This window comes from Rattus rattus, chromosome 12 (assembly GCF_011064425.1).
Source record: "Rattus rattus isolate New Zealand chromosome 12, Rrattus_CSIRO_v1, whole genome shotgun sequence".
In the NCBI taxonomy this organism is placed as follows: Eukaryota; Metazoa; Chordata; class Mammalia; order Rodentia; family Muridae; genus Rattus; species Rattus rattus.
In genome coordinates this window covers 53,465,283-53,486,668 of record NC_046165.1, presented here as the reverse complement: position 1 = coordinate 53,486,668, position 21,386 = coordinate 53,465,283, and the positions used below count along the sequence as shown (strand labels likewise).

At 47.6% G+C, this 21,386-nt stretch overlaps 1 protein-coding gene across 1 annotated transcript in view; it reads left to right on the top strand.

The window, feature by feature from the left end:
• Gfra2 (GDNF family receptor alpha 2) overlaps positions 1 to 21,386 on the top strand; it is a 97,496-nt gene that overhangs the window by 6,829 nt on the left and 69,281 nt on the right. Inside the window, 1 exon segment of the mRNA XM_032917909.1 lies at positions 4,701 to 4,784. Within this exon segment, the coding sequence (XP_032773800.1) occupies positions 4,701 to 4,784 (84 nt within the window).

Sequence of the window (21,386 nt, the reverse complement as noted above, 5' to 3'; positions counted from 1 at the left end):
TTGTCTCCAGGCTGGGATGGAATCACACTACCCAGGGAAAGGACACACTAAGAGAGGGTTGGTGGAGGGAGAGCACATCAGGGTCAGGCCTGAGAGTTGAATCTTCATGAGGAACTAACTATAAGTAGCTGGACAATCTAGAGCGTGGGTTGGAAGGGTCAGAGGCTAAGAGGAAAGAGATCTGGTGGAACAGAGGAAGCCTGAACGTTTTTAATTCAGATTTCAAGGGATCTGATCAGATTGATGCTTCAGAAGAATTTCCATTGTAGTTTGGGGACAACAGTCAGTTGTAGGGATTGTGACCCACGGAAGAAGTAACGGTGGCAGGAACAGGACAGGGCAACCAAGGAGAAGATGGAATCTAAGTGCTTCTTAACAAGGAGAATCAACAGATTTTGGCAACTACTGCCTATGAGACAGGAAGGGAGAGAGTGGAAAAGGAAGGCACCCCAGCTTCCTGTGCTGCACAGTAGAAATGGGCAGGGGGCTTGCTGTTTCTCTGGGGCTCCCTACCTGTCATTTGTCAAGCCCTGCAGATATACAGGCAGAGAGCTCAGGGGAGGATACGGTCACAGAGCAGTAGGCAGTGGAAATATCCCTGGACCACTGTCCTTAAGGGACAGGCTGGAGAAGAGAGTGCAGAGAAGGCTCTGGAAGAGAATTGGGAGGACCATCAAGGAAACAGAAAAGACTCAGTAACAGCTCACACACTTTAGGTCAGGCAGGAGAAAGACTGAGGCATCCCTGTGCCACTCTGGTAAGCCTAGGTGGCTTCTAGGGGAAGGGCCGTGGTTAGGGGAAGAATGGAAGTAGGGGATTGGACATGATGGACATAGATAAGTTTTCCCAGATTTTTTCTGTGAAGGGGACAGAAGGATGATTTAATTTTTCTTTTAAAGATGTCTAAACTCCAAAGGGGGGTGGATGGAGAGGCTAGGGGACGGCAACAGGAAGTTCTCTGTGCATTTGTGCCTCTGGGGGTGAGGAGAGGAGGTGGGTCCAGGGCTAGTGCTGGGCCACTAACCTAAGATGAGAGTTTCCTTGCAGAGTACCAGAAGGGAAGGATGAAAGGAGGAAGTAGAGTCCCGAGAGAGGGATCTCCAGCAGTCACCAAAACGGCTCAGATAGGCTCTGAACATATGCTAGGAAATGCGGGTATTTAGTAATGGTATTTCTGCTGTCGAGATCAGAATAGTCCTGTGGCTTTAGTGGCCACCTCTCCCTAGCAACTGCATTCTGAGAGCTAGAAGCACCGAGGGAGGTAAGGCTGTCCTAACACACATGTACTTCTCCATACATGACACAAGGGACCGTTTACCTAATGGTCTGCCTCTAGCATGTACATCGTGATGCCTCCTGCTTCTGGAATTGGATAGTTCTGCTGTTTGTTTTCATTTTCAGAGCTTTTAAATAAGTATTTTTTTTATTATTTTTAATTATGTGCAGGTGTGTATGTCTGCATATGGTTATGAGCACATGAGTAGAGAGGTGCCCATGGAAGCCAGAGGCATCAGATTCTCCAGAGTTAAAAGAGTTTCAGACAGTTGTGAACCTGCTGAGAACTGAACTATGTCTTCAGACAGCCAGCAGAGGTGGGCTGGCTTGGGCTGTGTAACAGGAGACAGGGTAGGTGATAGGAGAGTTGAGTAGAGGTGCCCGAGGGTTGATTGGCTTTCTTAGCAGGAGCAGTGCTGTCACCTTGGTGGCTTCCTTTGGCATTGTTCAGGACAACCTGTGATCAGAAGCAGATGAGGCATTTCTCTGTGGTGGTAGCAGTGAGCACAGTGCTTGTTCATTTGCTTGGCAGTGCCAATCAGTCTTCAAGGCCCCTTTGGACTTGAAATATCTCACTATACATCTCTCTCTGGTTCCATGTCTTGAGATGATTTTTGAGTTAATTTTCTCAATGACAACCTGTTAGCACTACTTACTATATGCCTCAAAGGAGAGGATATTGGCCCCACTGAAACTAGTACCTATGCTCTCCAGTGAGGGTTCCAGAAATACATCCCATCTTGCCCCTTCCTACAGAAGCGTGCCTCTTCTCTCTAAGAGATTGCTTCTTCTCCTAGATCTCAGGGCTGGAGATTCCCCATGAAGAGAAGCCAGGAGGCCTTTGAACCTGTGAGTGATAAGGTCTACTCAAGAGTTAGTTATTCATGGTAAGGTTGAGCCATTTCCCTAGACGAGGCTGTGGGTACCTTCTCCCTGCACATTAATAATACTTAGTTGGGCTGGGTCTGGGGCCAAGGGGAGGGTAAGACCCACTGAGAGAGGACAGGAGAGAGGAGAGATGATTGGAGGGATCTTACTCCAGTTTCTGGTTTCTCTCTGATGCTGAGATGGATGGGACTTGCTTAGGTTTTTGCTTCCTCCACCCAAGGCCAGGACCTACACATGTAGTAGGAGCTGAGGTTGCACTCGAGGAAGGAGAGCTACTGTATCAGGCACATGGCCTCTGAAGAGGTGGCCGCTGAATTTAGGGAGTCAGAACTGTAACACATTAGAACTGTAACACATTAACCTTGGTTGTAGGGGAAGCTGAGGCACAGGGGTAGAATGGCTGTCCAGGGCATACAGCAAGTTGGTAGCTGAATTCAGGGGCCTTACACAAGGTTTCCTTCAGTTGTGCTGAGGGCAATTCTCTGGCTGGGACAGTGGTGTGGGGGTCTCCTTTCTCCTGTCATTACAACTGTGTATGGCCATGGTGGATATCACCAATGGCTGCTCCAAAGGTGACTCTGAAGTTCAGGGCCCCTAATCTTTAGACCATGAAGAGCAAAGGCCCACCCCAAGTCACAGTTCCTAGGACCTACATCCTGGATCTGGCTTCAGTGGCCCTGACATTTCCTGGTGCACCCAGCTGCAGGACCATTTAAATGACAGTGGGTTTAGAGAGATTGAACTCTCGATCAGACAATGGTATGTGCTGCCCTACAACCAGACACATGGCTGTGCTACACATGGCTGTGTATGGCAAGGTGGCAGTTGGACCATGCTGGGGAACAGTCCAGGGGCAGCAGAGCTCTGACCATAGGGCCTATCGAAGGGCCACACAATATTTTAGAGAGTGGCATAGAGTGAGAGAGCACTGGGCTCTAGGGTCCCTGCTCTGGGTTTAAAACCAGGCTCTGCTGCTTACTAGGTGATGAAATTAAATCACTCTGGAGCAAGTTACTTATCTCTGTGCTTCTTGCTCCTTGTCGCACAGTAGGTGAGCAATAGTACCTGGCTTGCAGGGTGGCAAAGAAGTGGGTTAGTGTGTCAGAAGTATGTTTGGTGTGCAGAAAGTGCAAAACAGCTTTATGTTTTCCTCCTTACAGCAACTCCCACGCTCTTATATTATTTGACTCTAATACAAGGCAGTGCCTGGGGGCCCCACCCCTAGGACTCTCCTAGGGAAGAATAAGTAAGCCTCAGTGGGTAAAATGGATGGCACTTAGACCATGAAAGGCAATGGATCAAGTTTCGATTCTAGTGGGGCACACACTGTGTGTGGTGGGTGCTGCCTGGCACCCAGCATTTCCCATGAGGCAAAATGCAGGTTAGAGATCCTCTTAACAGGAGGAAGAACGCTTCTTCCCTATGCTCTGGGTGTCTGTGGCCAAGGTTCTGTAGTGAGGAAAGTACTTAGCAGCTGTGAAGCATTCCAGAGCTAGCTGGATCTCCAATCCTGGCTCTCTGTGGCCTCTTGGGCTAGATGAAGGAACCTCTTGCAGAGGTAGTCTCTGCTCCCTCTGGTAGGGACATCCTGCATAGATACTGCTCACTCAGGCTCTCTGTAGGCCAGGGTGCCTGCCTGTGGTGCCAGGCCCTGCCGGATAGAAAATCAATGTATGAGGCTGTGGGTCAGCCCCTGTCTGCCCCTCCCCATCACCACACACACAGTCTGAGTGAGTTTGCATTGATTTCTCTTCACTGGTCAGGTCTCCTGAGGATATTTCCCTTTCTTGCAAGGTGTTTGCAGAGGGCATGGGATTCTTGATAATGTGGTGGGGGTCTCCTGGGCATCCTGGGCCATTTATTTCCTGTCATTCACTTGCTTTTCTACTACAATCCTCCGATGTCCTCAGAAGCTCCGAGGAGGCACACGAGTTAACAGGTAGAGGAGAGGTTAGAAGCATGTGTGTTAGAGGCTAGGCAGATAGGAGCATGGGGTCAGACCCGTTACCTAGTGGCTTTTAATGTTTCCAGCTAGACTACTTTTCTGATGACATGATGTGAAGCAATGGGGGAAATTCTGAGTGTGGATCCCCAGGAGACCAGTTTAGTACTGGGTCTGCCGCATGAAGCTGTAGGACTTCTCCACCCCCAGGTAAACATTGCTGGGTTACCCCAGAGCCCTCTCTTGTGAAATGAGGAAATTGAATTAAAAACATCTTAGTAAGACCCCTGTCTCCAGACTCTGTGATGTGTACTTGACCTTCTGAGGGCTAGCGTTCTTCCCAGACTCCTTTGGAGAGGGTTGGTCCTGCAGGGAAGTCACATGGCAGGCAATCATACCTGGTCTAGTTGGTGAGAAGTAACTTGTCTCTGCAAAATGAATTCTCACCCCTAACTCACTGTCACAGTGTTTTCCACCTTGGCAAGAGCTGCCCTCGTTCTCATCCTGGGGTGTGTTAATGAAACTGTCTTAGGTAGAGTTGCTGTCTGAGGGGGTGCTTTGCCTGAGGGAAGTCTCATGTCTACCTTTCTTCCAGGTGAGGAGTTCTATGAAGCTTCCCCCTATGAGCCTGTGACCTCGCGCCTCTCGGACATCTTCAGGCTCGCTTCAATCTTCTCAGGTAAGTGACCCTTGCCCACTTCCTCTTCTCCCTGGGGTGTGGCCCATTCATCTCTTGGACTCGGGTGCTTTTCCTGGTCGTCTCTTGGGTCTGTGCTTCACCTGCCTGCTCCTCACCAGTTTTCAGCTCTAGCTCCTGGCTTCTGGGAAGCCATCTGGCCGTCTTCCTGCAGCGGTGCTTGGAGTTAAGCGTTTGCCTGATTTGTTGGTGGTCATAGATAGGTCTTGAATCTGAAACCCAGTGCTGTTCTGATGTCTCCTCGGCCATCTTACTCCTGCTTCCATTTCTGCTTCTGTAGCTCCTCGGTTTGGCATTTTCTTTGGCTGTGTTGCTCACTGACCTCTTTGTGCCTCAGTTTCCTCGTTTGTGAGGTGAGGAAGCCCCCCTCTGCTTGGGTGAGCAGTGAGTCAGGAGACTGTAAAGCACATGGAAGGCCGAAGGATTCTTGTGTTCTGGAAATACTGGTTATGTTTGTTGGTATAGATTTAGGGTGTCATCTTAAACATCCAAATCCAAAATGCTCTAAGAGCTCAAGTGTGTCGAGTAGTGAGATGATGCCTCAGGGGCAAACTCTACAGCTGACCTGATGTGATGGGACATAGCTTATAACGTAAGGGTGCCTCAGGTTGTGTGTATCCGTATGCACGACGCAGTATCATTTTGTGTTTGGGTCCCAGCTCTATACATCTCATTATGTATATGCAAATATCGCCAAACTGGCGACCATCTGAAACACTGAGCTCGCCTGGTCCTTAGCAGCTCAGGTAAGGGATCCTCTGTTATATTTGTGTCACCACTACTCAGTTTGCTCCAGGTTTTCTTTCCATTTAGTGAGCCACCAGAGAGGCATCTGCAGCAGGAATCTCCTACTCCTGGGTGATTCCCTCGAGGAATGAGAAAGACCATGCTGGGCTCTCGCTTTACCTGGTTGGGTCTATGATTAAGAATGAGAGGAGAGATTTAGCCAATAAAGCACTGGCTTTGCAAGTGTGAGAACCTGTGTTTGATTCCCAGCGCCCGTGTGAAACAGTTGAGCGTGCATGGCTGTGCAAACTTCTCATCCCAGTGCTGGAGAGGTGGAGGCAGGAGGATACCTGGGACTTGCTTGCTTGCCAGCCTAGCCTGTAGGGTGAGCTCCAGTCCAGTAAGACCCTGTCCCACTCTGTCCCCAAGAAGGTGGTTAGGACTGCTGAGGATGGTGTCTAATGTTATCCTCTGACCTCTATATGCACACATACCTGTACGTACATGAACACACATGCACATACTTGTACATACATAAAACCTGTGTACACACATACACATTAAAAATATTAGCGAAAAGAGCTATATGAGGTTTGGGACTCTTTCTCCTTTCCCTCTGGCATTTGGGAGACACTGGAGCTGGCATGCTCCATCTGTACTCTTTTTCTTTGCCTCTCTCTGTGATTTGTGATTATGTGTATGTGTATTTGATTGTGTGCATATGGGTAAGTGTGTGTATGTGTGATTGTGTGTGTGTGTTCAGCTCTTACAGGTTCTCTCTCTCTCTCTCTCTCTCTCTCTTTCTCTGTATGTGTGGTCAGCTCTTACAGACTGTGTGTGTATGTAATTATGTGTATGTGTTCAGCTCAGTTCTTACAGGTTCTCTCTCTCTCCATCTCTCCCTATGTGTCTGTCTTACTGTCTGTCTGTCTCTCTCTGCCTGTGTCTCTGTCTCTCTCTGTCTCTCTGTTTCTTTCACTGTCTCTCTCTGTCTCCCTGTCTCTGCTTCTCTGCTCTCTCTGCTCTCTCTCTCTCTCTCTCTCTCTCTCTCTCTCTCTCTCTCTCTCTCTCTCTCTCTCTGTGTGTGTGTGTGGGGCCAGCCTTTACAGGCTCCAGTGGCCAGCCCACAGCTCACTCTCTGAGTTGCTGAACATAAGGATGTGAGCTCCAGGCTTTAGAACCTTCTAAGGCTCTTGTTGCTCTGAACTCTCTTAATAGCAGCAATAGGGACATTTTGGCTTTGCATTGTAGAATGTTTAGCATTGTCCCCAGAGTTGTCTACGGACGCACTTATATATCCCCAAGGTGTGACAAGCACAAATGTCTCCAGACACTGTCAAATGTTCCTGTGGGGTAGAGTCATTGCTTGTTAAGAAGCACTGCTCCAAGCGGTGAGGCAAGGCTTCCTAGTCTCTAGAACAGTGCTTCTCAATTATCTTTATCACTACCTCTAAGGAGCGAGAATTGTTCCTTCAGGTAGAGAAATTAAGATTGTGTCAGAGGCTTGAGTTTTGGATGACAATCAGCCACTTGGAATGTCTGTTTACTTTTGTTCATCCAAGGACCAAATTATTCTGCTTTGACATGCTCCCTTCCCTTCCACTGGGGATGCCTCCTTTACATGATCCTGAGGGATGTTCCTGCTGGGAGAGATCCTGGGTTCTCACAAGAAGGGAGTACCAGCAGGTGTGTTCCTTGAGTCCTAGCACTATAAAACACTGATGTCACTAGTTCTCAGAGGAAAGGTTCACTCCATATCACAGGTTCTGAGGTTTTAGATCACAACTGGTTCACTTGCTGCTGGAGACCCATTATAGTATGTTGGGATGCATGTGGCTGTGGCATGGAGCCAAACTGCTCCCGTCATGCCTGGGAAATGAAATAGAAGAAGAGAAAGAGATCAGGACCCTGTAGTCCCTCTGAGGGCACACTCTCAATGATCTAAAGACCTCCCACTAGGTCCCACCTTGTAAAGTTTCTACTCCTTCTCATAGTGACAATCTGGGGTCCAGGCCTTTCATATGTGAGCATTTGGGGCTATTTAAAGTTAAAAAACTATAGATCTAGGCACAGTGGCACATGCCTTAAGATAGAGGCAGAATTGCTAGTTTGAGGCCAGCCTGATCTACATAGTAGATTTAAAGACATCCTAGACTAACAGAATAAGACTCATCTCAACAAAACAAAAAAAGATATTTAACCTTTACTGTAGTAACTAGAGAATGGTCATCTGGACACAATCTTGAGTCTTTGTGGTGGTGGGGGATGGTAGAAGTAGATGAGGATCTTAAAGCTGGGCAGTTACATCACCCTGCCTTTAGGTTCTACTACTGTAGGATCCTATAGTACCTGTTAGTAGCTTTGGGCTTAGAGCAGGCTTCCTTCTGGCTCTGCCTGTGGGTGATAGTGATAACTGTTTTATCATTTTGCCCATCCTATGTGGCTAGATCATAATGATTGACTGACTAAAGCCCCTTCCCACTGACATTCTGAATCTCAATTTCTGATTAGTATAAATCCCCATGGGTTGGTTCTTCTGAGACTATGCTCTGAGGCTCACACACAGAAGAGGACGTTGTTGGCCTATGTCTGCTGTGGTGGGGGCATATTGGGGGTCTAAATGCATCCAATGTACCTGCTACCCATTGGTCAGATACCAGTTGATTTCTATAGTGTAGAGAAGTGCTTTTGGGTTTGATGTGTGAATGCTGGAGGTCTGTGGTCCTCACCTTAACCTCAGCTCCTATTGCTTCCTGGATTATCTTCTAGCAGAAAAGTCTTTATGTAATAGACACTTGCACTCTGTGACACAAGGCTGTTGACAAGACAAACGGGGAGATCACTGGTTATGGAGCCAGAAGCTTGCTAATGGCTCTGCTGCTTAGTGATAACCGAGTCATGTATGGCTCTAGAACACTGTGTTCCAGTCCACTGCCCACCATTAGGACCAGGCATTGGAGGCCGTGGGACTGCATTTTAGTTTGGGTGTGACATGTTCCCATGTGTTTGAAGCCTGGTGGTGCTTTTGGGGAGAGGGTAGCATGATTGGTGGAGGTAGGTTATTCTAAGTAGATTTTAAAATCTAGACCTGCTTCTAGCCCTGGCTTCCAGATTCCTGACCCATGCTATGTGCAGCATGTTCCTTCAAGCTCCCATTTTCATAGACTAACCTACTCAAGCCCCCTTACATTCCCTGCACACATGATGGATTGTATCCCTTTAAACCACAAGCTAAAAGAAACCTGTCTTCCTTTGTGTGGCTTCTGTCAGGTATTTGGTCATGATGACAAGAAACTAATGCACAGTTTTGTTGACTCGACAGACAGTGGACTGTACCACAGAGTTTTAGGCCATATCCAGCCCAGTTAGCCATGAGAAGCAGGTAGCAAGATGCTGGCTGGCTCTGTAAGCTGCACATCCATTGATGTCTTCATTTGTCTTGTCAGCACCCTTGAGGAAGGTTCAGTGAGACCAACCCTGATGTTGTTTGAGGGAGCAGCACTCTCTGGAGAGGCAGCTAGGTGGGGGGCTGGCCAAAAGATCCTACTCTAAAAGGTCTCTACACTGGTCCTACTTCAAAAGACTAAGGAAGCCCTTATGGGGCGTCAGCAGAAAGAAGGTAGGAACCAGAATCAGTAAGCCAGGCGCCTGTGTGATGTGTACCAAACACCCATAGGAATTTGGACATATGGCTTCCCAGCTCCAGATCTGAGATATTTTTTTCTCCCTTGAGGGATAAAGACATGAGTTTGAGCTCCCTCATCCTTTGTCCCACAAGCTTGGACCTCTGGCTGTCATAGGCCCCTGCTTGGCTCTCTATAGATTGGTGAGTCCTTGGTCAGTGTGGCCTGAGATCCTGTACCCGAGCACTGAGTCTTAGTGGGTGCTACCCTGTAGGATGACATGTCATTGACAGGAAGTGGCTCCCCACTTTCACGTGTCTTTGCTTGGCTGTGTGCAGCCTCTCTACCACTTTTCTGAGGCACCTGTGTTGGGGAGCATCAGCTCTGGGTGACCCCCTCTTGGGTTTACTACTACAAGCTGTGGCCTGTGGAAACAGAGAGGTCGTTGTGTGTTAGGACGTCCTCTTGCCTTTATCTTCTTACCATTTCCTCAGCGAGGTTTGATGCTGTGTTTGTTATAGAGACACTTGGAGCATGAATTCTTCATCTCTGTTGGGGTTCTTGGAAAGTCCTTCTGGGAATCAGTTGACAAGGAAGGCTGCCAGAATTCTTATAACACCCTCTGCATGCCTGAGACCTTGGGGAGGGTATAGCCTAATCCTTACCCTCCCTTCTTCATAGTCCTACTTGATGCCCTGGGTTCAATGATAGATCAAACAGTCCCAGCTCACGGCCAGCTAGGGGCAGTGTGTCTGTTACTGACTGACTGACCAATAGCAACAGGGATGTTGAAGCATCTAACTTTACTTTAACATGAGATGAGAGATTTCATGAAGAAGTTGGGATTGCTTTGGTCTTTGAATTTGAATTGTCCTTGAAAACATACACCAGAGCATTTGGAGAGGTATCTGGTATAGGGGTCATGGGCATGGGAGTCATGGATCAACAACAGTCCTGGGAGCAAATCCTGTCTTGGTTGTTGAATGCATTAATCAGTTTTCTATTATTGAGACAAAAGACCTGAGACAAACAGTTTGGAAGGAAGGAGAGTTTATTTGGGCTCATGCTTTCACTCCATGGTTGCTTGATCCTGATGCATTGGACTTGTGGTAAACAGTAGCACACCATGATGGAAGTGTGTGGTGGAAGGAAGCTCCTTGCCTGATGGTAACTGAAATGGGCCACAGTCCTAATACCCACTCTGTGGGCATGCTCTCTGGCCTGACTTCCTCCCTCCGGGCCCCATCATCTAAAGGTTTTATCAGCTCCAAGCATCATCATCAACTAGAGAAGTGGCATCTGGGCTTTTGGAGGACTTTTAACATGTAGAGCATAACAGATTGTGTGTGCTTGGGCCTCACCATGGTTTTTTTTGCACTGAGGTGGCTACATCTGTAAACTGGGCATATGCTGTATACCTTCAGGTGTGGCAAAGAGGCTTTAGTGAGAATGGCCTAGGGGATGTAGCTTTTACACATGGAGACCAAGTTGGGCTTACTAGTCGGTCACCTTCTCTCAGCTGGAGCTGGGCAATGGGGGGTAAGAGGCTGTCTAGACAGGATGCAGGGTGCTGAAATTGAGGGATCACCTTGTCTCAGGCTTCTGTGATCCCCTAAATGCAGCTAGGGAGGCAGGCAAAGGTGGAAAAGGTAGAGAAGAAAGCGAAAGCTTTTAAGCAGAGAGCTCCTGTTGAAAAGATTCTAAGACGACCTGGAGCTAGCAAGTGTGTGGGTTCACTGGAGGATGAAGGATGTGCCTGTGTGTCAATGAACAAGGAGTATGGTTTGGGTGGGGAAGGGTGTCTCTGACAGCTATGGGGCCCAAACTAAGGAACACAGAGAAGCGATAGGTAGATGGAACTATGTCATTAGGCTTTGCCTCTGCATTCTGGGTGGGACTCTGGGAATCTCCACAGTCAACATCCTATAAAGGCATTGCTTAAGACAGAGGTTCGAAGCATGTTTGCAAATCAACTATACTCTCTGCTTTCTGTTAAGAAAATTGGGGTTCAGAGAGAAGGCATGGGCACAGACTAGGGTGGAAACCTTGAGCTCTGCCTACCATCTCCTTAGAAATGTGCATGGGCCAGCAGAAATACCCATCTTCTGGGATTTTTACAAGGACCAAATGAGATAACACAGGTAAGCACTTTGCCTGGCGTGTTGCATGGAGATGTTAGCTATTTAGAAACGATCACAGAGTAGCTTCTCCAAGGTCAGATGGTAGATGGTGGCGGGGTCAGTCTAGATAGTATTTGAGAGGTTGCTGTGGACCTCTTGTTGACTTGGCATTACCTCGAACAGCAAACAGAGCTTGTGGGGGCTGGAGAACAGAGGTGATAGGGGGATTTTTTTTAGGGGACAGTGGCACCCTAAGGCTTAGTTGAAGTCTCATATAATGATAGCTTTCCAGTTACTAGTTGGGACAGATAGTGGATTGTGAGAGACCTGAGCTCAGAGGCTTTCTGTGGTTTGAGGGTAAAAGGTTGACTGTTCTACTCTAATTGGCCATCTAGCTTGGATGGATCACAGAGAGGTCTAGGGACATTCTTGTGGATGGCCCTCATGGTCTCCTTTTTGGGGTTGTGGAGTAGGAGACAGCGCATGCCCAGGCATTCTTGTGTATGGCTGAGAGGGAACGCTGCTCTGTTCTTGGTTCCACGGCACATTGCTTCATCATGGTGTTCATCCTTAGGTTTCAGGTACATGTGCATGTCTGTCTCCTGTGTGTGTATCCTTCCCCATGCCTCCTGGGTACATGCCTCTGTGCTTTGCACCTCTTACACCACCCTGGAGAGCCTAGAATGAAGGATGACATGTGGACTTTGAGGTTGGTTAGTTTTAGCATGGAATCCTGGTCTTGCTCTACTAGCCCTGTGATGGCTGGGCTACTTAGCTCTCCTGAATCTCATTTTCTCATCAGTAGATAGGATAGATCACTTGACTTGTGCATGGTAATGACATAAGATAGCTTCTCATGTGGTAGTGGCACATTGGAGCCCCCTAGATGGTGACCATTGAGGTCACTGTCTGGATATTGGAGGAAGAAAATGATTCAGTCTGAGTGTTAGACCTGCCCAGGAAAAGGTAACTGAGGTTCCCAAACAACTCTGGGATGTTTCATGTGTGCTGGATCTTATGAGTTTCTGAGGTGCAGAGATAACGTATACCTTGCTGGGGCACAAGAAATGGTCACAGAGAAGGTGGGGTCCAGGTGGCTCATGAATATCATTTAATTCAGTCAGGGTGTAGTGTGTCCTGGAGAGCCATGTAGTCCACTGCTGCTTGTGCAAGGTGAGACCTGTACCCCCAGTGTACAAAGGAGTGTCCACTCAGCTGAGGCACCCTATAGATCGTTCACTGTCCATGTGGTTCAAACCAAATGCTGCCCCAGGATTTCAGGGGAAGCAGAAATCGGCAGTGCCTGGGGGCTATCATGGAAGTCTTAATAGATGAGAAAGGGGAATCTGGGAGTAACATTTCTCTTTTCTTTCATTCTTGTCTCTGTATACCTGTGTATGGAGGCCAACCTTAGGTGCTGTTCCATAGGTACAATGACCTTGTTTTTGAGATAGGGTCCTTCATTGTCCTGGAGCTTGCTGGGTAGGTGAGATTACAGGGTCAATGATCCCAGGGATCTGCTTGTCTGTGCCTCCTCTCATACTGGGATTACAAGTATGTGCCACCATTCCTGGATTTGTCATAGTTGTTCTGTGGTTTGGACTCAGGCCCTCATGCTTGCATAGTAAGGATTACTGACAGGTCCCCCTCTCTGCTCTGGCATTTCTGACAGCATTATGGCTGGGAAGCCTGGCTAAGTTTGTGGATAGGGAGACCCCATGGTTTCTGAGCATAAGCTCAGGGAGCATTGGGTACTGCCTATTGTGGGAAAGCAGTGCTTGAGGCAGTTGCTTGGTCAAGAAGGCTCAGCCCTAAAGACGTGGGCTGGGCTATCCTTGGGAGAAGGGCTTTATCCCTAGGCTCCAGAGTCAATACACTTTGAAGAGCTCTTCAATGGCTCTGGAGGGAAGGTGGGGCCCTGTTGTATGTCTAGGGAAACCCCTGTCATTGGCCTGTTTCTTCTAGCTCCTTGGCCCACTGTGGCAGGTATGGATGGGCTATGCAGAGTGATGAAAGGCTCAGTTTTATTGTCCAGCAGCCAGACTGTACAATCTCGAGACTCCTGTGAGGCAGCCACAGAAAGGAGGACATCAGCAGGTGGTGTTGGGGGAGGAGCTGGAAGAGCAGAGCCCCTCCCTGCCCCCTTCATGGTGGCTCAGGCAATAAACTGCTTATCCTCAGGTTGTCTCTATCCTCAGGTTGTCTCCCTGAGCCGAATGCAGAAGTGTGTTATTTAAATTTCAAAATCACATTCTTCTTCTAACAGCTGTCAGAGACTCTGAGTGTCAATGGAGGTTGGGCTTTAGCAGTAGCTCTGTCAACCCTTCTGTCTCCCTCCTGACTTTTACGGAGAAGTCTGCTAGCCAGAGAGAAGAAGGGTGACTTGGTGGGGACGAGTGACCCATGGCTGTGGCCGTGCTGATAGGTGGCTGGGACCATCAGAGAGTTAGCCAGCATCTCTACCTAAGAGTACTGAAGCTGTAGAGATCCGGATGCTTCTCTTCTCTTTCTATTTTCTGTAAAAGGTGGGGGGCTGTAAAAGGTTTCTTCAGTCTCCCATCAGTGGGTGAAAGGATTTGCTGGCACTGAGGTGTAATCAGGGCATTGGTGACTTCATCGATGGTTGCCTTAGTGTTCAAGGAAGAAATTCCTGGGAAAAAGAATCATCAGAGAAGAAATGTAACCTTCAGGCATGAGTTTAGTGGTAGACCTTCAGGGGCTGAGGCTTGGGTGGGTCTTTTTGCAGGTGAAGGTATTTTTCTTTTGGTTCTTCATTGCGTAGGCAGCCACCTGATTGCTTCTTTTGTGTTTGATGGGCTCTGCTGGCATGTGAGGTGGCTCTTGGCTGGACACTTTCTGCTATCATCAGTTCCTAAGCTGGCTTTCTTGGGATTCTGTAGTCTGTAGTTGGTCCCTGCTCAGTCACTAACTGCATCTACTCCGGTTTATCCTGATAGAAGTCAGGAGTGATGTGAGTTCCCACACTGGATTCACTCCTCCCCACCACATCCACCCATCTATATGATCCTGGGCCAGCAGGGAGCATAGAGAAAGGACCACAGCAAGTTCCATGTGGTGACACAGAGTGGAGTGAGAACAGGGATAGTGTGTGTGGCATGCATGTGTGTATATGTGTACATCCGTGAGGTGGTGTATCTGTGCCAATGTGTATTGATTCATGTTATGTGTGTGAGTGTGTTTGTGTGGTGGTGTGTGCATGTGTTAGTCTTTTGTATGTATAAAGATATGTGTGTAGTGAGTATGTTGTGTGTGCAGTTATGTGTATGGAGTGTATTTGTAGTTGGATATGTGTGAGTTAATATGTTGGGTTGTTTGTGTGACTTTATGTGGCTAGTAGAATTGTGTCATGTGTTTGTGTAGTGATGTGTGTGGGGTGTTGGATATGTTTAACATGGCATGTCAGAATGTGTGTAGTAGCGTGTATGGGAGTGGCTGTGAATTTAGGGCAGTGACTTTCTGTCTGCAGATAGAAAAGGAAGGAGAGCGATAGGCCAGAGCCAGGGTGGTAGAAAGATAGAGATACACACATGAGGTGGTGTATGAGACATGGCTCTCCCCAGGTCAGAACAGAATCCAAACTGCTGCCCTTCAGGGCACTCTTCCCAGCCCCCTTCCTTGTCTTTCTGGAAAGTCCTTAGAACATGGTTTAGGGATGAATCCTGGGGTGATTTAGAAGATAGGAAGACATTTTGGTTTGGCCTACAGAAACAAAAACAAAGACCAAGAAGTAACTGGCCTTAAGAGTATATATAATTCGGGGCATTCTTACCTGGGGGCTGTTTTCATGAATCCTCTTCTTGAGGATTCTTGTTCCCAAATGTTTCCAGAAACCCCTGGTGTCCCATGTCCTTATTTAGGTGTAGAAGATGCACCAATAACTTGAGCCAAAGACTCTCTTTACTTATGGAACTGAAGTACTATAGATAGGGAAAAACAGAAACAGGCCAAGGAGCAAGTAACAGGAAAAATATAATTGTGACAATTGCTAAGCCAACACTAAAGACAGATGTTGGATGAGATTATTATGAATACCCGGCTATGACTCCCAGAAAGAACCTACCCTGGGAGAGATCAGGGGAATGGCAGGTTTGAAACAGGAAGGAAAGGCCCCCAGTGGGCAACACATGTGTGATGGCGGGACCTGCAAAAGGCCATGTGGCTACACTCCTGAGTGTGGTGGAGAGTGGTGTTGTGGGGGAGGGGATGCTGAGGTAGGTGGCACTGTAAGTCATGCAGACCAGGTAGTCAGGAGTTTTAATTGAAAAGTGATGGGGAGCCCTTGGGAGGATTTTAGATGCTTGAGCAGCACATTACGACACATGCTCTTGAGAGTTACTCTTGCTCAGTGGGAGAGAGGATGGTGAGGAGGAAGCAGGGCTGAGGTCAAGAGTGGGCCAGTCAAGATGTTAATGCTGAAGTCCACGTCCCGGACAGACAGTCAGAAGAGACTGGAGCAAACACAGGGGCTTGTGATAGGTTGCATGGGCATATGGAGCTAGAATTATGGCTCAGTCACGTTTGGGCTTGTACATCAGTGTTGCTGCCATTTACCAGGATGGTAGTGATGAAGGAAAGGATGGAGTGTGGTGGAGAGCTAGAAATCAAGAATTTGGTTTAGTCTACATTAGGATGAGATGTCAGGTAGATTTTCACCGGGAGATGCCAAAGTCAGGGGGGCAATGTGTAGAGAGATGTTGGTATACAGATGGCATTTTCAGTGATGGAAGCAAAAAGTTTATAGTCTGAGAGAGAGAGAGAGAGAGAGAGAGAGAGAGAGAGAGAGAGAGAGAGAGAGGCAGGCAGAGACAGACAGACAGACAGACAGAAGGAGTAAGGCTGGGATCTAAAAAGAAGAGGACTAAGGTGCAGGCTGCAGAGGGAAGAATCATCTGGGGAGTCAGGGATGGGGTGGGAGTCAGGGATTGGGTGGGAGTCGGGAAGGGGTGGGAGTCGGGGATGGGGTGGGAGTCGGGGATGGGGTAGGAGCTAGTTGGAAAAAGGAATTGAAGGTTACCACGTGTGGCCAAAGTCAAGCAAGAGAGTCTTGGAGACATGGCCACATGGAGCTATTCCAATCTTCTGCTGAACCCGTAGGGAGGGTGAGATGGGTAGTTGGATTTGATGGGGAAGGGGAAGGGGACATCACCCTCTCAGGCTTCATTATGAAGAAGAGCAGCTTAAGAAGGGGACTGGTGGGCCAAAATGAGGGTTTGTTCTGTTTGGGGATAGGACAAACACAATGGCCTTGTGTTTGTTCTCTGCACTGGTTGGAACATGACAAGGAAAACTTGGAGGGCACAGAGGGGAGTGGAGGGGGCGAGAGGGATGTCCTTGAGCAGTGAGGAGGAATGAGAGCCACATGGCACGCACGAGCACAGGAGGCCAGGTGGCCTCTGGCAGGGACACTGCTGCTCCATAATAACAGAAGGCAAAGCTAGGTTGCAGGTGAGATATGCTGGTTGTTGCCAGGGAAGGAAGGTGAGGGAGTTTCTCTTCAGCTCCTTTGTTTCCTTATAAAACAGGAAGTGATGTTCTGTGTTCTGAATGTTTGTGCATGCCCTACATTCCACCCAGATCATGTGCTGAAATCTTAATTCTGAAGGCGATGATGGTATTAAGAGGGCTTCCACTTACTATTTTATGTGATAGTGTGTGTGTGTGTGTGTGTGTGTGTGTGTGTGTGTGTGTCTGCATGAGTTTATGTGCACCATGTGTGTGAAGGTACCCGTGGAAGCCAGAAGAGGTCATAGGATTCCAGAGGAAAGTGAGTAATGAAGGGTAGGTAGGTCCCCTTGACTTGAACTAATGCTCTTTAAAAGGTTGCCCAGAGAACTCCCTTGTGCCATTGGACAAACAATGGTATAGGGAGACATGATTGTCCGTGAGCAGAAGGTGAGTGCTTGCTAGCTAGACGTTTTAGATTTCCCATCCTCAAAACGGGAATTCTGTTACTTACTGGCCACCTGATACGTGTGTGTGTGTGTGTGTGTGTGTGTGTGTGTGTGTGCGTGTTTGTATGTATGTATTTTTGTAGCAGCTGAACACACAAAAAAACACAGTGTTGTCAGATTAGAACAAAGAGAGAAGAAATACCAGCCTGGGGAGAGTAAGTCAGGAGAAGCTGTGAGACAGATTCTTTTAATAGGATTTTTGAGACCTGAGTACAGGAATTTCAAGTGAGAACAGCCATTTTGGGTGGTGTGTCTTTGAGTGACACTTGGTTGCTGGGCCAGCATGGAGATGGAAGATGGCTTTCCTCCCCTCCTTCTGGATTCGTGTGTTAGAAGAGGAGCCAATGAGGTGATGTGTTGGCCTGGAGGACTAGAAAGTTCAGCCTGTAAAAGGAATATTGAGGATGGAGTGGGTTGGTGGATGGGGTCATCAGGATAATGACCAAGTCTCAGGGAAGATGACAAATTTTGCTAGAATAGGAATTCCTGAGAGAAAGCTGTGGATGTGGAAGAAGGTGGTTCAAGGTTGGGATGTTGGTACAGATGCCAGTGAAAACAAGCCTGGATCATGACTATGGCTATGGGGAGTAGAAGAGTGGGGAAGAGGTAACATGATATTCAAAAGCATTCAAATTGATTCTCGTTGATTTCCATTGCCTTTTGCCGTTCATAAAATTGACTTCTGGTGAGCTGGTCTGATTTTAAAATGTCTGCCTCCTCTAAAGGGTACTCAGGTGGTCGTGGTTTTGTGGGGTCACTGGGCTTGAATTAGGAGTCTCAGGGCATGTCTGGGGAGGGCTGTGCTCTGGACATACAGAGTAGTGGAGGATGGGGAATCAAGTCTTCTTAGGACTCTTGGCTTTGGATGACAACGGAAGGAATGAGAGGTGGAATGCTGGAATAGGTCCTGTTGTCTCTTGGGGGAAAACTAAGGTACTATTTTCTGTAGATTGATTAGGAGCTTCAGGGGTGGAGGACAGATGTGAGAAAGGCTCTAAGGTCCTGCTTTGGCCAATTTTCTGTATGAAGAAGAGGAGCTCTGGAGATGGCCGTTTGTTCACGGAGTGGGAGACTGAGAGACTGTCTTTTCTTTGAGCATAGTGTATAAAGGCACATGGACCCGACCTGTTCCATTGGCAAGGTGTGGTGGATGTTGCCAAGATGGAGAGATGGGAAGAAGTACTTTCTAGCTAGGGATCTTATTTTTAAGCAGACCCTTGCTGCTTATATGCTATGAATAGGATACTCTGAGGGCCATTAGTAATGAGCTTTTCATTACTATTAGAAAAACACTAGCAGCAGAAGATTATACAAGAAAAAACTCATTTAGCGCAGAGTGTGGGCAGGTCCAAGTCCAACTGGAAAGCAGACGGCAGTACTTCTTCATGAGGGACGGGCACGGAAACAAATAGTTACATCTTAAACCTGAATAAAGAGGCTGATGCCAAACTCAGGCTTTTATGACAAGCCTCCTTCTCTCTAAAACCACTAATCCATATGTGCTACCTTCCAAAAGCATGTACTCAACAAAGAAGAGACCGCCCAGTAACCCCCACCTCCAAAGGTTCTGCCATCTCCTAGTAGCAGGGGATTAACCAAAGTTTCAACCCATGGGCCTTAGAGGACTGTGGACCGTGGATACTTTAGTCCTCACCATTCTGCTTTACCTTGGACACTACCTGTATGTCTAAAGGAGAAGCACTGTGGCCCCATCTTGCAGACAAGACAGATGAGGTGAAGAGAGGTTCCTATAACCTCTGCACACTTTTTCTGCTAGCCAGAAACCCATGTCTAGTTTCATCTCCCACACTACTTCTGAACCAGGGTGCCCACTCTTAACAATAACCAGAGGCAGACAATGAAACCTAGGAAGCCAAGGGAATTTTTTGTCTATCTAGGGTCCCCATCTCCTTTGTTCTAGACTTCGAGCTCCAGGCAGCTGGGAGCCTTCTCAGGTTAGTGTTGTTATGGGTCCAGTGGTCCTTGACCTGTGATGGGAGAGAGTTCAGAGACTGATGGCTGTGAAACTGAAGCTGCAGTTGGATGACCTCTTGAGGACAAGAGATTATAGCACAGGCTCCCTGCTTCTGTCTATTCTCCTGCCCCTCTGCTTCCCCCTCTGTCTTTCCAGTCAATCATCCTGCTCTGGTAGAGCTGGTTATCTTTATCTCATTGTTAGTACACAACGCTATTTGCTTGAGGTCTGTTGATCATCCACTTGACTCTCCTTCATGTTTGGAACTCTTGAATTCATGAAACTAGACCCTCTTGATTTCTTCCAACTCAGGTTCCATCGATTTTCAGTCTACTAAACATGGGCACACATGGTTTTGCCCACTTCCCCTTTAATCTCTCTTCTCATGATCAACCTAGGCAGTCTTGTTGAGTTAGGTACCCCCATGTTAGTAATGGCTAGTTGGGTGTCTCTAGCCCAGATGGCTCTCTGATTTTTCTGTCTTGTCACTTCTTCCATTTGGGCACTTAGGAATTCTCTCATACTAACCAGGTTTCATCCTGAAACAATTCTGCCCTCCTCCTTTCTTCCTAGTATTCTTTGTTTAATGAATCATCACTATCGACCTGGCATTTGAAATGCTAGTCTTCTCTCTCCTCCCACTCAAAATCCAGCCAGTCCTGTTTTGCTGTTGTTCTCCACTTAATGTGCAGAATGAAAATGGGCTACAGTGACTATCCTCCCATACCCTCCCCTCACCCTCCCAAGCCTTCCCCCCTCCAGTGAGACTCAAACAGCCCAGCACTCATCGCTTTAGCCTGCCTCACTCATATCCCTTCTTAGTGTACCAAAAGTATACTTAGTATAGCTCATTCCATGTATTGACGAATGAGTTACTGTGTCTCTTCCTTCCGGTGCTTATCATTAGAGTAGAGCCTGAAGTTCTTACCCTGTTCTACAGGAAGCTTCAGACACTCCATTCTTCTTTTTTAAATTGGGAACATGCCAAACCCATGCCTGTCTCCAGGCATGTGACCCCCCTTTTGCTTGTAACTCTCGGACCTTGGATTTTCATGTGTGCTGCTCTCCTGGTCATCATTCTCCAAATGACGCCCCCTCCAGGAAAACATTCCGCATCTTCGTCGTTCCTTTTTCTTCTTTTCTGAAGTTTCCCCTTCCCTTCAGTACACTTGCCAATCCATTACATTGCTTTATGTGTATGGGTCTTACTACCAGTTTTCCTGTCACTGGGATGAACACCCCCTGGAGGGCAGGGGCCCTGTCTTTCAAGGCCTTGGTGTTTAGTCAGTTCCTGAAAAATATTTGAGTGACTGCTGATGGCCAGGCCATGGTGCTGTTGGTGGAGAGCCTTTGTGTGCACATGTGTATAAATGAGGCTGGGCACAAATGACCCAGTGGGCAAGAAGGGAAGTTGAAGCATCTAGGTCCCTGTGATTTGTAAGTATCCCAGAAGGCTGAGACTCTTGTTTCTGCCATCTGTGTGTGGTTAGAAAGTCTGTCTTGATGGTTGTGGGTAGGGAGGAGATAGGAGGAACAAAAGAGGTCTGAGAACTGTCCTCAGGTGACAACAGAGCTCGGTGGCACTGCTCAGTGGTGAGCTACGGGTACTAGGTGTGTGCGTTTGCAAGTCCATGAATATATGTTTGGTGCCAGTGGTCAGTAGCTCCTGGGCCTTGTCTCTAGGTTGGGCTCAAACTTTGGAAACCAGCTTAGAATCATAGGGTAGGCACAAAATCCAAGTGCCAGCCACAAGGCCTGTGGCTCAGTGGGTCTTTGGATACCTGAGATTATGAAGTGTGAGCACCTCCGCTCATAGAGTTTCCTGGTCGAGAATGCACGGTGCAGCTAGATTATGAGTTGTATATGATACACAGCTAAAAGGGAAAATAATAGCTTTAGTATGTCAGCTCCAGAACTAATGGGATATTACCATGTAAGAGAGATCTGTAAGAATTGAAGAACTTAAAGACTGAATTGATTAAAGAAAAACTTAGAAATTCCACTTAAGAATTAAGAGAGTTAAGCCAGGTTTAGTGGTTTAGGATTGGAATCCCACTGTGTGGGAGGCTGAGGCAGGAGGATCACATGTTAAAGGGGGTCTCTGGACCATAAAATGAGTTCAAGACCAGTTTGAATAACTTGGTCAAAATGGCTAGGGGAATAGCTCC